Source organism: Microchirus variegatus (assembly GCF_963457635.1).
Source record: "Microchirus variegatus genome assembly, chromosome: 5".
In the NCBI taxonomy this organism is placed as follows: Eukaryota; Metazoa; Chordata; class Actinopteri; order Pleuronectiformes; family Soleidae; genus Microchirus; species Microchirus variegatus.
Window position 1 is genome coordinate 33,781,186 of NC_139806.1, and position 23,719 is coordinate 33,804,904.

Genomic DNA, 23,719 nt, shown 5'->3' on the forward strand with positions numbered 1-23,719 from the left:
CCCCCGGGCCGCACTTTGAGAACCAATGTTGTAGATGGAGCTGCCTGGCAGGAGGAACAGAGGAAAACCATTGAAAAGGTTCATGTATGTTTGCGAAGGAGGACACAAGGACAGTTGGTATAACAGAAAAGGATAATGGAGGATAGGGCAAGATGGAGGGGTATGTATGTTAAAACCTCTCTGCTGAGAGACATAACTTATCCATCACTTAATTGGTGTGAATCTGCAGTGGCCACATCATTCAAATGAAATTCTATCCTGGGCGACAGTACGGGAGTCTGCACTTTGACATTAGCGGCTCGGAATGGCTTCATAATGGCTCGGGTTACAGCTGAGAAGAAGGTGGTGGTCGTCTTTCTCGACGGCGTGGTCAGGTGCCTCTTCAAGGCCTCGACGATACTATCGTCAGAGTCTTGAAGCTTTAGAAGCACTGTGGTATAGTCAAATGTCTGCGACAGCTCACTGAACACCGCCTTGTAGATCTTCTCAATTTTTCGGTCCTTCTTCGTGCCCACGGTGATGTCGCTCGGCTCGATCTGCCGCAACACCTTTTCCGACACCGTGTGCACGGTCCTGTTGAAATGTTGCTGGCTCACCGATGCCTGGGCCTTCTTTATGGAATGCATCAGAAGCCCCGTCACCACAAAGACGACCGACTCGCTGTGCTGCCGAGGATGTAGACGAGACGCGTCTTCGTTGAGACTGAGTGAATCTTCCGGCGCGGCTTCGTCTTCAGCTTCAGCGTAAGGACTGTCGGGCTGGCCGTTCAAATCCTCGCTGATCTGGTCGTGAATTTCCTGCGTCATGATTAGCATCAGTGCCGTTTTGGAAGTACAGTAGATAACCTCACTGTGGTTCTTGCTCACGACTTGGTACTGTGCCTTTTGTTCTTGCACGGGGGTAGTGGTGCTCTCCTTCTCTGGTTGCTGGGGACACTTGCATTCAAAACGCCGCATGCAGTCTAGTGTTTTACCAGTGAGGGCAACTATCTGACTACAAGTGCCGACGTAGATCCTGTCGCTCTCACAAGTCGAGTCTCCCAAATGATTTGCGTTCGAGTTCATCTCTGCGGCCACCTTGCGGTTGACTATGGCCGCGATCTCTTCCGCGACCATCTCGTTCAGTCGTCTCAAGGTCCCGCAGTGAACGTGCGGAGCGGTGTTCCTGGTGAGCGCGAGAGTGCACGGAAGTACGTTGTTCACGTTGGACAAGACGTGTGCCTCGTCGACGCCGAAGAAGCACTGCTTCCCCTGCACGACCGAGTATATCTGCTGCTGTTTACCGAGCCAATCTGTCACGATGGGACTCATCTTTTCCGTGACGTACTGCACGATCTCGCCGATCAGCGCTTGACAGAACTTTTCCAGGAAGTCATAATCGAGCCGAGAGTCGGGCTCCGCCTCGAGCATGTGATTGCGGATCAAAGAGTAGAGTTTGGGGTTGAACAGAAGCTTGGTAAGCGATATAGGCGGGAACCTGACTTGAGCGATCAAACTGAGTTCCGACGCGTTCATGGTTACGTGTACCGCGTAAGAGAATTTTACGGCGTTTTACAAAAGTTGGCCTCTGAAATGTTGTATGAACGCCTCCTTCATATTCCTTCTTTGTCTTATTCCGTCTCCTATTTTCAAGTCGTGATCAGTCCCCATAGCATTCCTTTCTAGGTTGGTTGACGGTAGTGTTTTACAGCATGCTATATGTTGCATTACTGTATCCTGGATTTGACCTTTACTTTTCTTTTCTTTACCGTTCTTTGAGATTCCCTCACGTCTTTTGTCACGCGGAGGATAAAAGGACAAGACGGCTTCACATGGTGGCTTTTATCTAGCTCAAAGCCAGAGGCTACTGGAGTCATGGTGAGGTCACTTGGGGCCTGATTTACTAAGATTCCAAACAGAGAGCGCTAAATTGCGTGCGCGAGCGTAAAGACTGCGCCTGCTACTGGATTGCGTTTTGCAGGTGAACTACTAAGATTGCGACCGCAATTGGCGCAGAAGTGGTTAAGACCGCACTATTTAAATGAGGATTTTGCGCTAGTCGAGAGTTGTCAACATGGAGAAAGAGCAGACTCAACGGAAGCGCAGCGAAAAAAAAGGTGAAGTAAGTGGTTTATAGTGCCATCTAGAGGAGAGGCTGAAATTTACAACAAAGTACTGCTCCTCTGCTCACCCCCTCCCTTCCCTGAGCGCTACGGTATCCTCAGCCGGTCAAATGTCGTCGTCCTCGTCGTCTTTCTCCGTGTCAGCAGATGAGGTTCGTGAGGCGAGGGAGAGGGCGGAGCTACCGCGGCCGTAGCAGACGAAGCGGAGAGAGTGGAGGCGGGACTTCCTGCTACGAGTAAAGAGACGCTTGATTTGTTCTCTCGCGTTTGTCCTTACAGGCTCCGGTAGAAACATGGCGTCTCGCTGCTAACTGTGGCTATGCAACCATGTTATTTTACATGACTTTTTGAAACACTACGAAAATGAAACAAAAACTATTATACAGCGACTAGACAATGCAGGAGCACAATATGTATAAAAAAGTGGATTTTGGGTTATATAAACCCATAAATACTACACAGTGTCCCTTTAAGTGTGCGCTGCCACATTCCATCGCTCTAAATGTCTTTTTTGTCATTAACAGTGTATAAAAAAAACTGTCGGATCAATGAACAATATTTACGGTTAAGTGTGTGTGTGTGACTTGAAGCCCGCAAAAGCTGTGCCACATTACGAGTTGATTGCGATCGATAATGAGAAACTGACATATGGAACACATATACATATATTTTTTGCGTGCCTACAGTTTCATAAACGAGGCCTCTGGACAAATGGGATCGAGTCAGAAATCACTTCACCTCACAGAGTGGGAGTAAAATATTATTTTTAGTGGCTCTGTGCTTCCATGCTCGCACTTGCCAGTATGACCAACAGAGGCCGCCAGAGGCTTGATGCATGAATGTGGTGAAGACGGCCATCTCCGATTGCCTTGTTCTATAGAAAGACGGGGCACATGCTCCATCTCTCTTGATCCTTACCACCCTACAGATCTAGATGGGATAGTTTAGACCTGCCTCGACCCATCAGGACTCAGTTTTGCCTCTCTGACATTCCTACATGTTACAAGGTTAAAGGAAAAACATTCCAGGTGAAAAACAAGGGAAAATATGTCATCGACCTTTTGAATGGCTAAGGTTTTGCCCCCTTTAATGGTACCTACAAATAGAATTTTGGTCAATGGACTATTCGAACAGAAACTACATGTTGTAAAATGATTTTCTTTTCCTAACCTATATTTGACTATAACCCTTATTTGAACATGCCTCTGTAATACGCAGGTACTTATTCACAGTCAAGACTTTTGGAAAAAAAATAACATCCGTACATTAAAAAAAAGGAATCACACGCATCTTATAAAATTGGAAAAACAGCAACAAGTAACTTTATTCAAACATTAAGTCACGCAAATAGGAGCACTGATTACAGCTCTGTGCTTCTGTTTTAATCAATCATTGAAAAAAAGTTCAGAGGATTACAAGTTCAGTGTGTCACCATCACTTAGAAGAAGTCTGCTGCCAAAGGACGTCGCTTAGGTGTCACTTTTGGACTTTTCAAACTCGTTTTTCTCGTCTTTTTAACCTTTTTGGTGGAGTTTGACGTGGGCGGAGACTTTAAGACACCAAACTTGGGCTTCTGCTCTGGGTCAAAGGGCACTCGTGATGTCCCGTCAGGACTCACCAGCAGGCTGCGATCACTCTTTCTAAACTCTGTACGACGACAGAAAAACACAAACTGTTACAAAGTGATTTTAAAAAAAATAAAAAATAAACTGCCTTAAATAAAGGAATGTTAATCTTCAGAGCTGAATGTTGAACCTTTTTCACCATATTCAAATTTTTTGAGATACTGAATTCTTGTTATATGTGACCCAAAGACAAACTACTTCAGTCTGTGTATTGAATTTATATAATACACAAGTTGAGTAACTGAAATAAATTAACTTTTCCACAATATTCTAATGTATTTATTTATTTATTATTCTAATTTTGAGATGCACCTGTATACATAGACACATAGATAAAATAAGGGCAACTCATTAATTAACGCACACACACGTAATATATATCTTACCAGCTGTTTTGTTATTCTTGAGACCAAAGGTCACCTTCTTAGATTCCGATTTGGGAGTTTGACTTTTCTGTGAAACACAAAGTAGCAAATACAGCATTAGAACATTACAAAGAGAAAACGGCAGAGCTCCACAAAATACAAGTACAATAAATGACACAACTGTGAAAATAACGTAAATTACAAGATTTCATTTGCACTCACGGACAAGATGTATTTTTAAACAATTACCTGCTCGCCTGTGCACCTTTCATACACACAAATAAATCCAAATAAAGAAGATATTTGCAAGTAAATGAATGCTGTAATTATTAAATAGTTGTGTGGTACGAGATACATTCATCAAGGACGAGTTAAACAGGAGGACAGATTACATTTTTTGTTTATATACATATTTTTTGAGACTTTTTGCCTTTAATGGAGGCAGAGAGGTGCGGAATGACACGCAGGAAAGACCACTTGGTGCGGCGTATGACGTTTTCAAAAAGAATTTCAATTTTGGAACGACATACATATAGTATGTCGTTTTTGTCAAATTTTGGACCAACATTTTTTCCCCAAAAAAATAGTCAGATGTTGCGCAAAATACTACAGTATGCCGTGTTTGTCAAATTTTGGATGACGTATGACGTTTTGTCAAATTTTGGACCCAATTTTTTTTTCCAAAAATGTGTCACTTTCTATAGGAATTATGGGAATTTATAAGAATTCTGATCAGGAGTTGGTCATTAACTCCCGATCAATGTCCACGGTTCAGTCATCCCAGTTTCAGGTTGCTGGTCTCACCTGAGGCAAGGTGTGAACGGGCCATTAGGGAAGGTCTGATATGTCCACATGTATCTGCTTCTCAAACTCATTCACAATCAGGGTATCAAACCTACAACCTTTAAGTTGAGAGACAACTCACTCAACCATCACTTCAAAACCTGTACACGCCCAACGTGGGGCTCGAACCCCGTCCCTGAGATTAAGAGTCTCGTGCTCTACCGACTGAGCTAGCCGGGCTATTGTTGCCTATAAATCACTGGAAAATTCCCATAAACTTTCCATGGTATATGAATAGTATGTCATTTTTGTCAAATTTTGGACCAAAATTATTTTTCCAAAGATAGTCAAATGTTGCGCTAAATACTATAGCATGCCCACGACCCTCAAAAATGTGTTACTTTCTATAGGAATTATGGGAATTTATAAGAATTTTGATCAGGAGTTGGTCATTAACTCCCGGTCAGGTCGGGGGCTCTACCATCTGAGCTAAACACTGTCCCGGACAGATTTACATTTTAATGGATCTAGGTTTGTGCGCTTCAACTGAGAAGATCAGAGTGATTTTTTTGTAGTTAATCATGTTGTGATACTAATGATATTTTCGTGTTAAAACACCTGCTCCGCTGAGGAGAACAGTGCCGACAGCAGCATAAAAACAAAATCGCACTCCCCCAAGCAAGGGTTCGAAGGCTTCTGGCCGTTGTAACATGAACTTGGCAAACAGAGCATCCATATCAGATCGGAAGTGAAAAAAAGTGGATCGGTGCATCCCTAGTCAGCCCACACATATTTCATGTATATATATATATATACATAGTTTCAGTCCCTCTGAAACGTCATCTCCGTGTGGACGGAACACCTCCGGTAAAAAGTATGCGTATTCACCCAAATCTGTTTCCGTGTGGACTGCCTGGGTGTGGTTCACAGGCAGTGTAGCTGCTCTGAGTGCCTTAAAGAAACGCAAGAAGCTCTGCGACGCACGTGCCCAGGCATTCAAATTGAACAATGTCCTGGAACATAGCTTTAGATGCGACTGTTCATCTCACCTTTTTCCTGGACAGCGGGGTGCTGGGGCTTCCCTTGGTCCTGCAGAAGAGCGGTGTCGGGGCCGTAGCGTTGCTTTGAAAGGTGATGAAGTCGTTCTTCGATTTCTTTTGCGACTTTTTGGTGCTCAGAGGCGTGGGTGGCTCTTCAACATCCTGTGGTGGGAAAATCATTTAAGACACAGGTGTCCGTGTGAGCAAGAAAGACAGGCACTTTAATTATCGTCACCTCGTCACAGAACCCGCTCTTAAACATCCGTTTTCAATGATCTGATCGCAGGCAGGCAGATCGTACCAAGTTCAGGACAGAACTGTCTGAATCTGTTCTGAATGCGACCTCACATCCAATAACAGAGACTACATTCATTCAGTGATTTGCCTGGTTCAAACTGATGCAAACCCATGTTAACAAATAGTAGTCTAGATTTGAGCTCTTTCACGTATGATAGTCATAATGCAAGTGCGTATTTAAATAAGAGTGTGGACATCAGATACTATCATATGTAGTCAAAGGAGACGAGACATTGCTGCATGAAAGCATGTGAACCCCTTGAGAAACGTATATATTTGTTGTTTTAAACATGATTCTTATTCCATCATCACCAGTTTTTATGTATGAAATTTCAGATGCGTTTGTCAATTGCATGTATGTGTTTTAGTGGGACTTGTTTAAGTTGCCCAAAAACTATATGAAACATGGAATTAGCGTACATGTGCAAAAGTAAGTGAACCCCCAGCTGCTTTGGGGTAACAGACTCAGGTGAAACACATTTGGGTGCTTAATTAATCATTTAAGCAGACCAATGAAAGGAGACATCCTTGGGAAAGCGTTATACCTGCACTAATTAAAAGAGCGAGGAAACCAACCAAACCACTGTGGTCCCATTCAAATCAACAATGCTGAGAGCAAAGGAGATATTTCCAAGGACATGAAGAAGAGAGTAGTGACAGCCCATCAGTCTGGGGAGGGATATGAGACCATCTCCAAAAGATTCCAGCTCCATCCATCCACTGTCAGACAAATCATTTCCAAATGGAGGGCCTTCAACATGACAGCAACTCTGCCTAGAAGTGGACACCCATCAAAACTATCACTCAGAAGCACCATAAAAATAAAAGAATCAGGTAAAGGCCAACCCACACATCACCTCTAGATCGTCGCAGACTACAATCTACATCAGCGTCTACAATCAGACGGTATTGAACAGCCATGGCATTTATGGGAGGGTTGCTAGAAGGAAGTTGCTACTCTCAAAAAAAAACAACGCTGCCCGTTTCAACTTTTGCCAAAGAGCACTCGGACAAACCAGAGGTCTTCTGGAAGTCCATTCTCTGGACAGACGAGTCCAAAATAGAATTGTTTGGTCACAATCAAAACCACCAACACTGCAGAACCTCCCGCCAACAGTGAAGCGTGGTGGTGGAAATGTGAAGGTCTGAGGGCTGCTTTTCTGCTTCTGGACCTGCACGACTCCATATTATCCAAGGAACCATGAATTCTTTGGCATATCAACAAATTCTTGAACAGAATCACTCAAGGATTTGAAGCTGGGTTGAAAATGGATTATGCAACAAGACAATGACCCAAAGCATTCCAACAAATCTACAAAAGGAGTGGCTTCAGAGAAAAAAGGATTCATACTCTGGTTTGGCCCAGTCAAATTCCAGACCTTAATCCAATAGAAATCTTGTGGCGAGAAACTGAAGAAGTTGGTACATCCCAGATGCCCCTCAGCCGCAATCCTCATAAGCAGATGCGAGAGACTGGTTAGTGGTTACAGAAGATGTTTGGTTGAAGTAATGCAAGGCTGCAAAAGGAGGAGCCACAAGCTAATCTAAGGGTTCACATACTTTTGCACATGTTAAATGTTCAGTTTTTGTGAAATAAACCACTTTTGTTGAAACAATTAAAACATATTTATTTTTGTGTGTGTCCATTATTTGGAATGTGTGCTTTACAAATTGGGATTTGGAAGTTTTTTTTTTACAAAAACCGTGACCATGTCTGGAGGGTTCACATACGTTCAAGCAGCACTGTTATACAGGACGCCAGATGCGATAGGATCACAGAAGATGGGTGTTAATACCAGGTGGAGCCTTAATCATTTTAACTCACTTACATTTCCAGGTTTTGCCTTCTTGGTAAGAGTTTCTTCTGCAAAGCCGTTGACCGCCGCATCCTTCTGCGCAGATGCTTCCACCTCGTCTGCCTCGAACTCAAACACCACAGGAATCTTCCTCTTCTTTTTGTTTGGTTTCCCGGAGGAGGAGGAGGAGCACACCTTGCTTTCAGTCTGGGAGATCTCAGCATCCACGCCGTCGACCATCTGCACACGGGTTTCCCCTCCGATCTCCGCCGTCTGCGCAGGCGTGCGTTTCTTCTTGGCTGGTTTTGTCGTGGAGATTTCTGTGTCAGCATTCACCACCTGAGTGGCTTCTTCTGCTTCGTGTTGCTCTTCCGTTGTAATTTTATTACTTTTTTTACTCTTAATGCGTTTGTTTCTCACCGGTGTTACTGGGGAAACTATCGCGACAAGTTTTTGCTTGCTCTTTTTCTTCGTTTTCTTTTTTAACGGCTGCGAGGTTTCAGTTATGACGTCAGCGTCCGTTAGTTTTCCCTCCAACTCGACCTGTGCACCAGTCTCGAGGTCGTCGGCAAGAGCCGTGGCATCGGCTGGCTTTTTGTCGCTTGTGTCATTTTCTGCTGTATCCTCGTGGCGTATTGATATAGTATCGTTCTTCTTTTTCTTCTTCCCTGTGACTGGAGTGCCTGCTTCAGTGGACATTTCTGAGGCTGTTGTAGCAGAAGGCTGCTGCTGCTGCTGCTGCTGCTGCTGCTGCTGCTGCTGTCTCGTCTCAGCCTGAGGCTCAGAAGTGTCCGTCTTTGAAAGTGTTTCAGATTGGTCCTCATCAGTGGTACAGGGCTTCGTTTCCACTTTAGCTGTGACTGACGGCTGTTCGTTTGCCTCAGAGCACACAGTTTCTGGCTCTGCCTGTGAAGTAGCTGCCTCTGTGACTTTTACACTCGAGTTGGTATTCTGTGTCACTGCTCCCTTTTCTAAATCATCCGTTTGTAAACATTCTGGACTTCCTTCAGCCTTTTTAATCTCTTGAATTGTACTCTGAGCTTGAACCACTCCTACTTTCTTCTTCCTCTTCCGTTTTTTCTTTTTATCCCCTTCATTAGCATTTTGGTCCGTTTGTTCTCCATCATCGTTTTCCACGTCTTTATTTTGTTCGGGGAGGTTAGATGCCTCTGGTTTCTTCCCTGAAGTGGCAAAAGACATAGATCAATAAATATCAACACTTCAAATCTCTGTCATTCACTCAATATTGACAAAATTAACTAAGATGTTTTATGATTTCGACCTAAAGCAAATATCAACCTTTAAAAATATGCAGTAGGAGCTTAAAAACACATGGAGGTCATGTAACATGTGGACATGAGCTGTGCAAAGTCTGATGCTGCTGAAGTAAAATGACAGAGGTTTTAGTAAAGAGACATCTAGTTCTCACTTTTGGCACAGTTTGGCACCATCTGTGCGAGTTGAGATTTCTTATGTACCAAATTATTAAAAGCCATTTAATTTTATTTACATGACATTATTGATCTAAAAAGTTTGTTGTGAAAAAATTGCCATAGCTCTGGCAACCCCACTAATAACCTTGGTTCACAATGCAAACATCTCAGCTTTTTAGTTATGCCGGCGTCGTTTATGCAAGTAAACAAAATTCACGTGATGTTTTAACATTTTTTTTAGTCACAACCACATTGGAGACGAGAGATGACTGAGAACAAAATGCAGCAGACATGCAGCCGGCGTGGACATGCGTGAGCAAGACGCTGCACAGCAGCAATGCACATGCCATGCATCCAGTGTGAACAAGGCATAAAACTTCTAATAAAACATTACGATGTTCCAGACCATTGCATGAAAGGCCCGGATAGTCCTTGCAGATTTGTATGCAACTCTTTTTGCTTGCTTGCAAATGCGATCATTCTTGTGAAGGTTATTAGAGTTCACATGGGGCCACTACTTCAGCTGCAGCTGCGCACAAATAACTTTTACTGTGCACCTGTGCATTAGTTTGTTTATTATTTATCTTTACTGCTCATTGGTGTGTTAACTTATGGTTTTATTACCGTTTATATTGTTATAGTATAGTATACGGATATTACTTCCTGTGTTACCTTTACGTTTCTTTGCTGATGGGGTTCCCTCCTGCTCGTTCATGTGACGGCGTCTTTTCTTCATCCTCTTCCTGCTGCCAAACATGTCATCATCCTCATCTGTGGAGACCTCCTCTGGATACTCATTCCGAGGAAGGATGCCTAGGAGAGAGATTCCATTTAGTTCCAGTCAGTTTTTTTTAATTTTGATGTTTTGGGTGTTGAATTTGTGAATGTTTTTGTGACACAAAGTATTTTTTTTTCATTTCTACCAATTGTCGCATCAGAACACTCTTTTTTTAGACTGAATATATCTCCATTATTCCATCTCACACTTTTGAGTGTGATGTTTTTAAATTATACTTTCGAGAAAGGCTTCAGATATCTCCACGGTGCACACGTTAACAGTTCTACATATAGATTCCTGCAAGATACGTCTTCAGTATGAAAAAAATTACATGTTATTAACCGATATTTGTTTGAACTTGGAACACAACTACTCCCGTTTACATCTATATGCCATCTCGACAAATCCTAAAATCCTGCCCCATGGTGTTTGAGTCACTTATGGCTGTTTTCTTGTCAGGTAACTCACTGGTGCAGTGCCTTGATCTTATGTTCTGAGGTTGTAATTAAAAAAAACCTTTGCAATATTTTATAGAGTATGATAGAGAAAATCTATTTCAAGGAAAAATATCTGACAGAAACTGTGCGGCCATCTTCCTCTGAATTTGATGCAAAATGATGTGCAACCTTGGTTTGAGTGAGAAATGGTTTGATTTGATTGAAAGATGCATTCCACGTCAAACGAATATAAACTAATCCAAAGGTTGGATCATATTGGATACGTTTTTTGAATTAATTTGTGAAATGTTAAATCAAGAAATAAGGTGTGATCATCAGCTCCTACCTTCACTCAGGTCCCGCAGTCTGAGATTAGACACATGGTGAGAGAAGAAAACAAAAATCATTTGTTAATATCAGTTACAATTATAAGGATTTCTTTAATAAACAGACCGCTCCAGTTCTACTGTAGGCGCGCTAAACGACACTAAGGCCTAAAAAAAACGGAATTCCGTTTAAATACGGAAAAAATCACACCCCTGCTTCATTCATTACTCCTCTTAGTGAATACTGATTAGCTGGTAAAAAAAAAAAAAACAGAAATGCCAGGAAACTGTGTGCTGTGATCATGAGCAGGTGTAATATCTCATTTCGGCCTCAAAATATGATCTCCATATAAATAGCACTTAACTGTACCTGTGATTTTGACTTTGGTGTTTAAGGTTTTTTTTTCTTTTGCAGGTTTTTCTCCAGCACTGAAAATAATGGTTCTGACATTGCGGACACACCTACAAGCTACAATCAGACTGTCACCTTTATTCAAAATTCTATATTATTTAAAACGTGGGATATAATTCATAACCAAACTAATTACCTGCCCGAAATGCAAATGCCATCTCATAAGTGCCTATTTAAGTAGTACCCCTTCGCATCCAGCAGAGGGCACATGCAAGGTTTCCAATCATATCAGATGATAGTGGCAGCATCTTAGAGCTGCAAGCCTTCATGAGGAAGACTTCTTTCTGCAGATTGAAAACCTTTGCTTTGGTGGAGTGCACAAAGTAACCGCGTAATGAAACCAATATCTACATCTATATCAGAAAAGCGAGAGACAACAAGCTAAAATACAATTTTACTTTTTCTGATTTATGACCACTGCTTTATCAGACAAACTACTTACACTTTGACGATGTTGTAGAGTTTCTGTCTATTGTGGCTCGGTGTGCTGTTCCGACTGGCCAACTTCAACAACTTGTCTGCCAGACCTGAATAATCAAACTATAAAGCACAAAAAAGTTATATCACATTCAGTCCTATGAGATACAGCACTGCAAAAAAGGTCACCACTTGCTTTTTGCATCTCTTTATCAAGATACAAACAGAGAAAAAGTATGTTTTTAGTGAAGGGCTGCAACGAACGACTCGACTATCTTTTTTTATTGATCGCTTGGTCCACAAAATGTCAGACATTTTTTTTTCAGTGTTTCAACGGTCTTGTTTCATCCTCAAAACACAATGAATTTGTTTTATTTCAATTTTTCATGTTTTTCTTTGATTCAGTTGCTACAAATGTAAAATTTTTATTAAATTTTTTGTACTCAACGGCATCCATTTAATATTATGCGAGTTCTTTGAACATGTTGCCCGCACAGAGCAATTTGGAGTTAGGTGTCTTGACTTGAAAAAGAAGAAAAAAAAATCACCTGTAGGACTGGACCAACATCATCGTCATAATGCAGCTCTGTATCCGAGTCTTCCAAGTGAAGAAGCTCATCCTCATCATCATCATCATCATCATCCTCCTCCTCGTTAGATTTAGAACCTGTAAACAACGCAAAACTTCCATCATACAATTTAAAGCTGCAGTACGTAACTTCTGGTGAATTTTGTTATTCTATTCTGTCTCTTTGCAACCAGAAACAATGCAACATTAATTTACGTTGTGTCCTTTGTCTGAAAACAATTACAGTGTCAAGCAATACCATCAGTAGGGATGGAAACCAAAACTCTTTATATTTAAGATAAAAACAATTCAAAGCTGACTTTTTGAGATCACATTAATATGAATTAATAATTTCCAAAATATATTGGTCTTCTAATTAACCAAAATACAATCCTGCTTACCATTGAGCTGCTTTCCAGTTTTTTTCTTACAGAGTGGTTTGCTCATCTTCTCTTGGACCTCCTCTTCACAATCATCGTCAGAAGCCTTTCCAGAGTCAGAGTCCTCAGCTGCTTTCAGCTCCTTCATCAACTCTTCAATGGCAAAGGGAGCCTGTTCAATAATAGTGCTGAAGATGTTGCTGCAGATTGCTCCAAAGAGAGTCCGACTGGTGAACAACATCAAAACAAAGGGTCAATGGCACTTCAGAGTCAGTGCATCTGAAATTCAGTAAGCTATAGACATTTACACAAACATTAATAGTGGAATTAATGTGTGTGCAAGGTTTCTAATTTATCAATGTATCGTATATGTAATGTATAGATGTGTTTTGAAAAAAATGGGGCTGTCACGGTAACCGCAAAAATGAAACACTGCAGTAGGAACAACATCACAGCAGAATGACAAACCATCAGAAAGGAACACACATGACGTCACCTCGTATTTGAAAGAGGTTGAACGAGAAAAGGGAGCAGTGCAGTTCTTGATACTCTGACGTGTTTTCCACTAAAGCCCAATTTATACTCCTGCGTAAAGTGCTCTGCGTAGGTTACGCAGAGTCCTCTGTGTCGACGCAGAACCTGTCGAAGAGCCTCTGCGTCGTCTCCGACTGCACGAAATATTTTTTAAGTGTCCGTCACTCCGTCAAGGGACAACGGAGACGGCAAGAGCTGCGATTGGTCCTCAGGACAGGCCGAGCTAAGCTGCTCTGTGCCGGCTCACAGTGAGCACCGAGCGTCCACAGAGGCGGAGCTGATCCCCGCCGATAACGCTGCTGCCAAACTATAAATACGTCATATCTTAACACACACAGCACATGTTTAGACTCTAAATGGCCAATTTCTCGTGTCAAATTATCTTAAAACTGCGTTCCGTGACACAGAAAAGTGAGAAACGGCCACTGTTTCAACAACAACAGTCTTTCTCTCTCGACGCCATTGCTCACTGTAGCCTGAAGCAGAACAACCTTGCGCAGCGACCCCTACTGATCAGGCGGGAAATTGCAGCGCGTGTCCGCCACCACGACGCAGAAGTATAAAGGCTCGAGGCGTCTCCGTGGTGACGCAGACGGATAACGCATACGCAGTCAGAGAAATATAATGTGGCCTTTACTTCTACAGCCAAGTCCTTAACGTGTTGTGCAGCAGCCCCAACCCCCCATATGTTTAACATACCAGTCTTGCGGTATACGAAGAAATTCATACCATAAATACCAGGTTTTCGGTACGAACTGGTATATCACTCTGCACTATATTGTATATATGCATGTCCAGTACAAGTCACATTGCAATTAAAGCAGCAGATATACAGCACTTACTCTTTGGTTTTGGCTGCCGTTTTGCAGAAAGGCTCAATGAACGACATGTTCTGATCAGCTGTGAGCTGTGAAAAGAAAAAAAAAAAAACATCAATTGCAGTGCTTATGCATTTCCTCATGACCGCATGCTCGCTCAAACAGCTGGTTATCAAACCAACACAAGGTAATTCTTGAGCAGCAGTGCCCTCTGTAGGCAAGCACTGCTTATAATTAATTGTCAGAGGCTATAACCGTTTAGTTCCCATTTGAAACAACCTAAAACTATTTGAGTCACCGTCAAATCTGAAAACGCATATCATGTGACCATTCAGGTACGATGGGCATGGAAGTGCCAGAGTAAACAGGATGCTGATTCTCTCCTCTGCAGCTCTTTACTTAAGTTTTAGAAAGTGATGAGACACAACAAAGGTGAACAATAAGAATTGTTGTTATGAGATCAATGAGGTGAAACAGAAAGTAAATAGTTTAAGATCTCCATTTCTGCCCACTCAAACTCACTGTATGGCGGGGGCGATGCATCAATTTCATCGATAAATTTAGGATCATTTGTTTTTAATGATAATTACTTTACTCCTAAACTTCCACCACTGAAACCTCCCTTCTGCTCCTGTAGTGATGATAAGATTCCAGGAAGTTGCGACATTATTTCAAGCCAACATTAATGTTGCTGAAAACATATTTCTGCCGTTTACAATGGCAAGGCCTGTTCTCTTATTTTTATGCTTGTTCTAAGGTTGTGTTTTCTTGCAATAACACACCATAACTTAAGGGGAAATTGGGTCCCCATCCCACAAGGAAAAAATAAAAACTAAGTAAATGCAAAATTTGAATAATTTCTGTTATTTGTGGTTTGGTATTAGAGGGAAAAAATAGATGAAAATCAATCAAATGTGGAGTTTTTGTGATCACTGCAACATCAAAATGCTATGGCTCTTGTCCTGCGAAACCAATTATTATAGAGATGCAACTAACACTTATAGGGATAATTAATCTGACAATACTTTTTTCTTTTCATCAATTAGTTCAATCAGTTTTAATCAGTGTTTCCTAAGCCACAAACCAAAATGATTCAGTTTGTTTTAATGATTTCTTGAGTGTGAATGGTTGTTTGTCTCCATGTGGCCCTATGATAGACTGGCAACCTGTCCAGGGCGTACACTGCCTATCTGTCAGCTGAGACTGGCACCAGCACCACCCCCGTCAGTACAGGTGTTTCAATCAATTACCAATCAATACCAAATTTACTTGAAAATGTTTACTTCATGTGCTTGAATGGTGTGATTTGGCTGATTTTCCCTTTGAAAGACATAGTTCATACAGGAAACGGCATTCCGTACCTCTGCTGAACCCACAGTTGCCAGTTCAGTCAAGTAAAGGTCGAGGATGTGGAGCTGCAGCCCAGTGGGCACTGCGCTGTCGTGCTGCAGGAGCTGAGCTGTGAGCAGCCGCAGAAATCTGTCAACCACACTGAGAACACAGGTAAAAAAGTTAATTAACATGACAACATCACACAAACAATGTCAAAAAAAAGACCTACTTTACCTGCTGTCCCAGTTTTTCCTCTTCAGCATCTCAAATGTTTGCCTGAACACGAAGCGAACCAGCTGTTTACAAAAAGGGAAAATATGTCTCTTTACTAACAGAAAAGGCATTTAATTATAGCATAATGTTATTTACAGAGCAGTGAACCTGAAACGGAAATAAAGTTTCAGATTTACTTCAATTTGCTTGAACATTTCTCTATTTATTTTTTATTTAATTTATTTTCACAAATATATAAAAAAAAGCATAAGCTTTTCAAATGTGAAATTTTATCACTAGAGCAGCAATTATTTTAACAATTGCTTAACTTTTTTTATTTATTATTATTTTCTTGATTAATCAGGTAGTTTGTGAGGATTGAAAAATGTTATGTTCAAATGTTATTATTCAAGTACTTAAACATTGAACAATTGGACATGTCCATTCAAAAGTTTAGAGAAAGTTAACTCAAGTTCACCTGTAAAGATATCCAGAAAAATAAACATCCTCTACAGGTGTCAAGTAATTAGCGTGATCTACCCTTACACCTGAACAATAGCACAGCTCTGTTAATACTGGCGTGGAGCCTTAATTAATGTTACTGGTAAATCCTGTGTTTGTCCTACTTTTTCATTTAAAGAAATATCTATAATATATAAAACGTCTATTACGCCAGGTTTATTCAAGACATGCTTGAACAAACACGTTGCAGTTGCATACATACATACATACATAAGCAAGTGAAATTGATTCACAATACATGTTACTTCCTAACTGGACAGGTTGATATCCCTTACATTGTATTGATTAGGTGGTCCCTTTATTGTTTTTGAGCAGTGTAGATATGAATAAGAATAAAAAAAAAAAAAAAATGTTTTGAACTCTCAAAAACACCCAAAGACATTTGTTGTTCCATAGCGAAACATCTAAAAGTTACGTTTAATTATTTCTCACAAACCTGATAGACCTTGTCCATCCGCAGTCTGTCGATACCAGTCCATTCTCTCTTCATGGTCTGCATGAAGCCTTCCAAGTATAGAATCTCTACATCCAACAACATATCATTTTAAACATCACATGTATAGAGGCTTTTTTTTTATCACAACTCTCCAACTGTGTTACAAATATTGTTAAAAGAAATAACGACAAATTACTAATAAAAGAGATAGTGACCGATAACCATCTCACTCTCCATTGAGAAGCACAAACACCTAAAAAGTAAGTTTTCATGGCCCATTTTTCCATCAACCCTTGTATCGTGAATTAGCCTAAAAATATGAAAATATTATTTATATTGCCTAGTAGTGTTTATCGATATCAAAAAGGATATTGTGATGTGAATCTCGCTCTCTCATACAAATAAACTGACAACAGGTGGGAGTTATTTGATTATTCCTGCAATATATCACTCCTTCAGCTATTCATAGCCATATGAGGCCCTTTAAAGTCTCAGATGATAAAAATGCCCATTCTCGAAAGGCTCTCAAGTACCATAAATGATTGAGATTGATGTTGAGGTAAGTGGGTTGTGATGCACACACATTCACACATTTCAATATCAGGTCAGAATGTGGGCCAATTAAAAACGTGTTAGAAACTTACGTCCATCTAGATCATGGAAGCTGTGAATTAAGGAGGAGATGTGGTTTGATAAATCCTCCTAAACAATAGAAATGAAAAGCACATCATCAGACCACATGGGAGAAAACAGAGGTAATTGAATACGTACGTTATTCATTTTGGGCTCTATAATATGCACAGGTTCAAATGTCTGGCTTTATAGTGTATATGTAATTCAAGCTTTTTGTATAGCCAATGTCTCGAAAAACACAGAAAACTCACAAAAGGAGTGTTGAAAAGAGGAGGACATCACAAAGTGGCTCATTCATCAAGGTGAAAGCAACAACATGTTCAGAACAAACACAAATAATCAACAGCAGTATTATTGCTTGACACATTTCTCATCTAGGAGTGCACACTAGGGCTGCATGGTCATCGCATTGTGTGCAACAGTGATATTGCAGGGCGATGAGCTGTGGACGTGCAGCCTGTTCACTGATCGGTTTTGTTAATTCAAGTAAAAATAGGTTTCAACACATTGTATAGCAGCGATCTAGCAGATTTGCCCCATCTGCTGAGAATTCTTGTGTTTTTTTTAATACGCAGTGTCAGTTTTTTCCAGAATCGTGCAGCCCTAGTGTGCACAGTGTTTAATCTGACTAGGATCTGTCCAAAACCATCTGTTGCAGTACTGGGTCAGTACGAAATACACCAAAAGAGTAAACTCCATCACAGGCCTGATGTGAATATCAACCACATGGGCTCTCATGCTCTGCTCATGAGTAGGTCTGGAAGAAAACAAGCAGTGACAACATGTACCTGCAGAAGTGGTTTGTCCTGCATCCACAGGCAGTAGAAAAGTCCTTTCCATAGCTTCAGCAGCTCATCGCCTGTGAATCCACCTTCACAGAGAAAGTAAAACTTTATTGAGATCGTGATACAAGACAATTATTGACAAGCGAGATGTGTTCCTCTGTGGCTACATTTAGCAAATGAAGCTAACTGGTAAGTCAGCTGTAAAAATTAGCTCCCGGCAAATAAATAAATGGTAGCTTACTTAAACGGTTATCTTTAAAACGATCACATTTTACTATTTATATTCCCTTGACACTATTTTTTAAAACGGAAGTAAATATTTTTCGTGTTTAGATTATCAGTTAGCAGCTGGCTAACAGGCACAAGCTAGCTTACTTGTCTCGTTCTGCGATCTGACATTGATGTATTTCCTCAGTTTCTTCAACGCCTTGGTTCGGGTGGGTTTCTCGTTCGCGGCAAGTTTCTGTGCGAACTGGACCTCCGGCTCCAGGATCAACGACATCCTCTCACCGTTACACGTGGAGATACTTCTCGCTCCTCCGACACTTTGCTCCCCACGACGTCTCCTCGTGTGGCGCAGGCTGATGACGTCACAGAACCACGAGGTCCTAATTAATTATTCGTCACGTGGATGGAAAACACATTTTTTGGAGCGCACACACAATTACGCAAGTTTGAAAATGAAGAGGATTATTTGCATATCTATCATATTATTTGCATTACCAGAGATGATTTCAAAGTCTGTAGGGGCCCTAAGCAAAAATTCCAACCTTCCAACCAGTGTTCATCACCATTATGTTACAAATAATCTGACAACAATGAAAAACGTATGAGTTCAAAAAATTTTTTTTATTTCAAAATGAATTAAAGGGACACTGTGTAGTGTTTATGGGTGTATATGACCCAAAATCCACTTTTTTTGTTCCTGCATTGTCGCTGTATAATAGTTTTTGTTTAATTTTCGTAGTGTTTCTAAAAGTCATGTTAAATAACATGGTCGCGGGCCGCTGTTGCACAGCGAGACGCCATGTTTCTACCGGAGCCTGTAAGGACAAACGCGAGAGAACAAATCAAGCGTCTCTTTACTTGTAGCAGGAAGTCCCGCCTCCACTCTCTCCGCTTCGTCTGCTACGGCCGCGGTAGCTCCGCCCTCTCCCTCGCCTCACGAACCTCATCTGCTGACACGGAGAATGACGACGAGGACGACATTTGACCGGCTGAGGACACCGTAGTGCTCAGGGAAAGGGAGGGGGTGGGCAGAGGAGCAGTTCTTTGTTGTAAGTTTCAGCCTCTCCTATAGTTGTCACTATAAACTACTTACTTCACCTTTAAAGGGACACTGTGTAGTATTTATGGGTTTATTTAACCCAAAATCTACTATTTTATACATATTATGTGCTCCTGCATTGTCTAGTCACTGTATAATATTCTTTGTTTAATTTTCGTAGTGTTTCAAAAAGTCATGTAAAATAACATGGTCGCGTGCCGCTACTGCATTGCCACGACGCCATGTTTCTACCGGAGCCTGTAAGGACAAACGCGAGAGAACAAATCAAGCGTCTCTTTACTTGTAGCGGAAGTCCCGCCTCCACTCTCTCCGCTTCGTCTGCTCCGCCCTCTCCCTCGCCTCACGAACCTCATCTGCTGACACGGAGAAAGACGACGAGGACGACATTTGACCGGCTGAGGACACCGTATCGCTCAGGGAAGTGAGGGGGTGAGCAGAGGAGCAGTTCTTTGTTGTAAATTTCAGCCTCTCCTCTAGATGGCACTATAAACTACTTACTTCACCTTTAAAAAAAAAAAAAAAAAATCATAATGTATTAACAAAATAAATTCACAAGCAGTCAGTTATATATTTTTTTACTACAAAAAACTTAATTATTATACTTCATGTTCTCGAAGTGTATAATTGGTATATTTCATTTTACAAGAATGAACCGTATATTAATTGATTATATTTCATTTATATCAGGAGGTGGGTCAGTTTTATGAAGGCGGCCATTTTAAACCTCCATGTGCATTTACGGTAGCCCACAATGGACAAACGCATCCTTTGAGTTGTGATGCTAACTGATGACTACGTAGGTTAGCTAACACAACAACAACAAAAACAACGTTAATCAACTTGTGTAACGTGTAACATATCTGATAAATCGGTTAATATATGCAAAATTTGACAAACTGTACCTTTAAAACAGATTGTGAAGGAACCATTTAAATGGAGCCGGATGACGTCACGGCAGCGGACATCTGTGCGGGGTGACAGTCGTTTGCCTTTCACACACAATAAGGAAGTTGAGGACATGTCGCTGAGCTGAAGTCCAAACACAGCCACGGAGTCGTCGACTTTCCCAGCCGAGGTAAGGAAGCTCTTTTAGCGGGGACTCTATAGTGATAGACCCGGTAAAAGAGCAACGCAGCGCGTTATATTCTCTTGCGTGTCTACCTGTCATTTACATCATGGCTAGGGAAGGAAGCGCGACTGCGATAGGAAAAACCACCGTATTGTTTTCCGCCATTTTTCTGATGATAAATGTACATTTCTTTTGTTTCGTCGGTTCGTTCACGAGACTGTTTCGTGTAAGTTCATCTAATTCGGCTTCAGGGAATGTCGGAAAATTGGTGTATGTGCTCTAAGGAGCGTGATGGTTCAGTCCATACACATCCACGTAAACTGTGAGGATGATACTTGTGTTATTTTGTATGTCATGTATGTCCAGTGCAACAGTACAGCCCTAAGCAAGGGCCCTTAGCATAATTCGATTTGGGGGCCCCTCCCATCACCTCAGTATCACCTATGTTTGTAACTGTAACACTATATTAATTATATATATATATTGAAAATATGAATTTCCACGTCTATACACGCCACAGACACATACACTAGTGACAGGCAAAGCACTTATTTTTTGGTGTATTGAATCATTAGAATCAGTGTATGAAAACAAATTGTTCACCAAACCATTCAGTACTTCCTGCATGACTGGAACACTACATTACTTGTCGGTGAATCATCCTAGGCTCGACTGTCTTTCAAAGTGTATGCACAAATCAATATTTATTTTGAGTGCATTGTAGTCCGATATAAACCTCATGAAAGCGTTACTATTTTAAAAGTGTAAGTAAAATGCACTGTTGAAAATAAATCATATTCATTTCCTTAACTTGGCCATGTCCGTGTGTTTAAAAACAGAATTGGAATCATCATTATCCCAGAGGAAATTCTTTAATGATGCATATGTGTCTAACAACCTATTAAATTCAACTTCATTACTATTTTCTGGTAGAGGACCCCCAATATGTTACATGACAAATGCTTCTGATGCCAATGAACTGTTGTAAAGTATGAGGCAGTCGAGAGTTGCAGAGAAGTATGAAATTGAAATGGATAACTCGCACAGTGTATGGTGTGTACCCGATTGTGCACTCTGCTGATTGTATTTAGTTAATAACTACGTTTCATGGGCACAGATGCCAGTCAAATGAGTGTGCACATGTCCTTCAACTCAAAGCTCAACCTCAGGCATTGTACATTTCCGTAGCTTTCGTCTTTCTCTCTTCATGTGTGACAAGGATAGCAGCGAAAGGGAAGGTCTGTAAGACCGTAGTGAGACCTGCTGAGATGTACGGCTTGCAGCTTCAGAGCTGCATATTCAATGGACTGCATAGGTTGAACAGTAAGAGAGGCACGTTTTGAGATGGTTTGGTCATATACAGAGAAAGGATTGCGATTATAGTTATTGCTGTGCAGGATGTGGTTTGCTTTATGAGTGAATGAGGAATGACACAAGACGACACAACCTCAGAATAACACCGTCACAATTTCAGTACAAAAAAGTGGTGTTGTGTTTCAGAATTGTATGAGAAATATTCCTTATAATTTTACTCTGACCTTAATCATAACTACTACTGGCCTAAACTGAACCGTAACCTCTACACACACAAGTAGTCATATTGTCATCACTTTATAATGTAATAATTTCTGTTATGGGACTTGATTTTTGTACTCTCCTAAAAAATCAAGCCAAATCAAACTCGCATGCAGCCACACTGCAAAATACACAATCATTACAAAAATTAGATTTTGTTTAATTCCTTTATGTCATTTCCACCATTCTGCCACATTTTCATTAGATACAGTGGTATGCAAAAGTTTGGGCACCCCGTTACATTTTCATGGTTTTCCTTTATAAATCATTGGTCGTTGGGATAACAAATGTCAGTTGAATATATCATATAGGAGACAAACACAGTGATACTTGAGAAGCGAAATAAAGTTTATATGATTTACAGAAAGTGTGCAAGAATTATTTAAACAAAATTAGGCATGTGTATACATTTAGCTACCCTTGTCATTTTATTGATTTCAATACCTTTAGCACTAATTATTGGAACCTGAAAACAATGATTGTTCAACATCATGGTTTTAGGGGAAGGATACAGAAAGCTATCTCAGAGATTTAAGCTCTCAGTTTCAACTGTGAGGAACATTGTGAGGAATTGGAAGACCACAGGCACAGTTCTAGTTAAGGCCTGAAGTGGCAGACCAAGAAAAATCTCAGATAAGCAGAGTCAAAGGATGGTGAGAACAGTCACAGTCAACCCACAGACCAGCTCCAAAGACCTACAACATCATCTTGCTGCAGATGGTGTCACTGGGCATCGTTCAACTATTCAGCACACTTTACACAAGGAGATGCTGTATGGAAGAGTAATGCAGAAAAAAAGCCTTTTCTCTGCACCCGCCACAAACAGAGTCACTTGAGCTATGCTAACGCACATTTGGACAAGCCAGCTTCATTTTGGAATAAGTTGCTGTGGACTGATGAAACTAAAATAGAATTATTTGGGCAAAACAAGTGGTGTTATGCATGGCGGAAGAAGAATACAGCATTCAAAGAAAAACACTTGCTACCTACAGTAAAATTTGGTGGTGGTTCCATCATGCTGTGGGGCTGTGTGGCCAGTGCAGGGACTGGGAATCTTGTTAAAGTTGAGGGTCGCATGGATTCCACTCAATATCAGCAGATTCTGGAGAACAATGTCCAGGAATCAGTGACGAAAGCTGAAGTTCCGCCGGGGCTGGATCTTTCAACAAGACAACGACCCTAAACACTGCTCAAAATCTACTTATGCACATGACTAAGTTTGTTTAAATACTTCTTACACACATTCTGTTAATCATATAAACTTTATTTGACTTCTCAAATATCACTGTGTATGTCTCCTTTATGATATATTTAACTGACATTTCTTATCCAAACAACCAATGATTTATGAAGGGAAAATCATGAAAACTTACAGGCGTGCCCAAACATTTGCATACTACTGTAAATACGTTTAACAAAACAAATACGGGTTCACCAAGTTTTAAACTGTTAAATGATAAATGAAAAAAAAAACCCCCGAAAAAAATGCCAAATAAGGACAGAGCTCCTCTCACTTGCTACCTACTCTGCCATTTGCCAAACCAGAAGTCCAGTTCAGGATTTTTAAGTTAAGTTGTATGAGATGAGACATACCACTGTATATCAGCTGCAACTAAACCAGTTCTCCCACGTCTCCTTTATCAAATAAGCAGTAGCATTGCATGTGAAACAGGTAAATAAAGAAACCTGGTGAGGGTGTGAAATAAAATCATTATGGAATAAATCAATTCAGTGATGGGGAAAACATGCTCCAATC

At 40.9% G+C, this 23,719-nt stretch overlaps 1 protein-coding gene across 3 annotated transcripts; it reads right to left on the reverse strand.

Moving 5' to 3' along the window:
• Nucleotides 1-3,455: 3,455 nt before the first annotated feature.
• On the reverse strand, nucleotides 3,456-18,583 carry rrp1 (ribosomal RNA processing 1). Of its 3 annotated transcripts, none has more exons than XM_083890047.1 (16): nucleotides 18,407-18,583; nucleotides 18,035-18,105; nucleotides 17,258-17,315; nucleotides 16,614-16,699; nucleotides 15,677-15,738; nucleotides 15,472-15,601; nucleotides 14,135-14,199; nucleotides 12,780-12,985; nucleotides 12,359-12,477; nucleotides 11,836-11,933; nucleotides 11,002-11,021; nucleotides 10,113-10,253; nucleotides 8,041-9,188; nucleotides 5,924-6,076; nucleotides 4,113-4,179; nucleotides 3,456-3,748 (listed from the first exon to the last, which is right to left on the reverse strand). In XM_083890047.1, the coding sequence occupies exons 1-16, from the start codon at nucleotides 18,531-18,533 to the stop codon at nucleotides 3,540-3,542; spliced, it is 2,760 nt and encodes a 919-aa protein (XP_083746173.1). In that variant the 5' UTR covers nucleotides 18,534-18,583; the 3' UTR covers nucleotides 3,456-3,539. The 3 variants fall into 3 exon arrangements, with proteins under 3 accessions (XP_083746173.1, XP_083746172.1, XP_083746171.1); XM_083890046.1 differs by having other exon boundaries at nucleotides 17,258-17,312; nucleotides 18,035-18,117; XM_083890045.1 differs by having other exon boundaries at nucleotides 18,035-18,117.
• Between the last annotated feature and the right edge of the window lie 5,136 nt (nucleotides 18,584-23,719).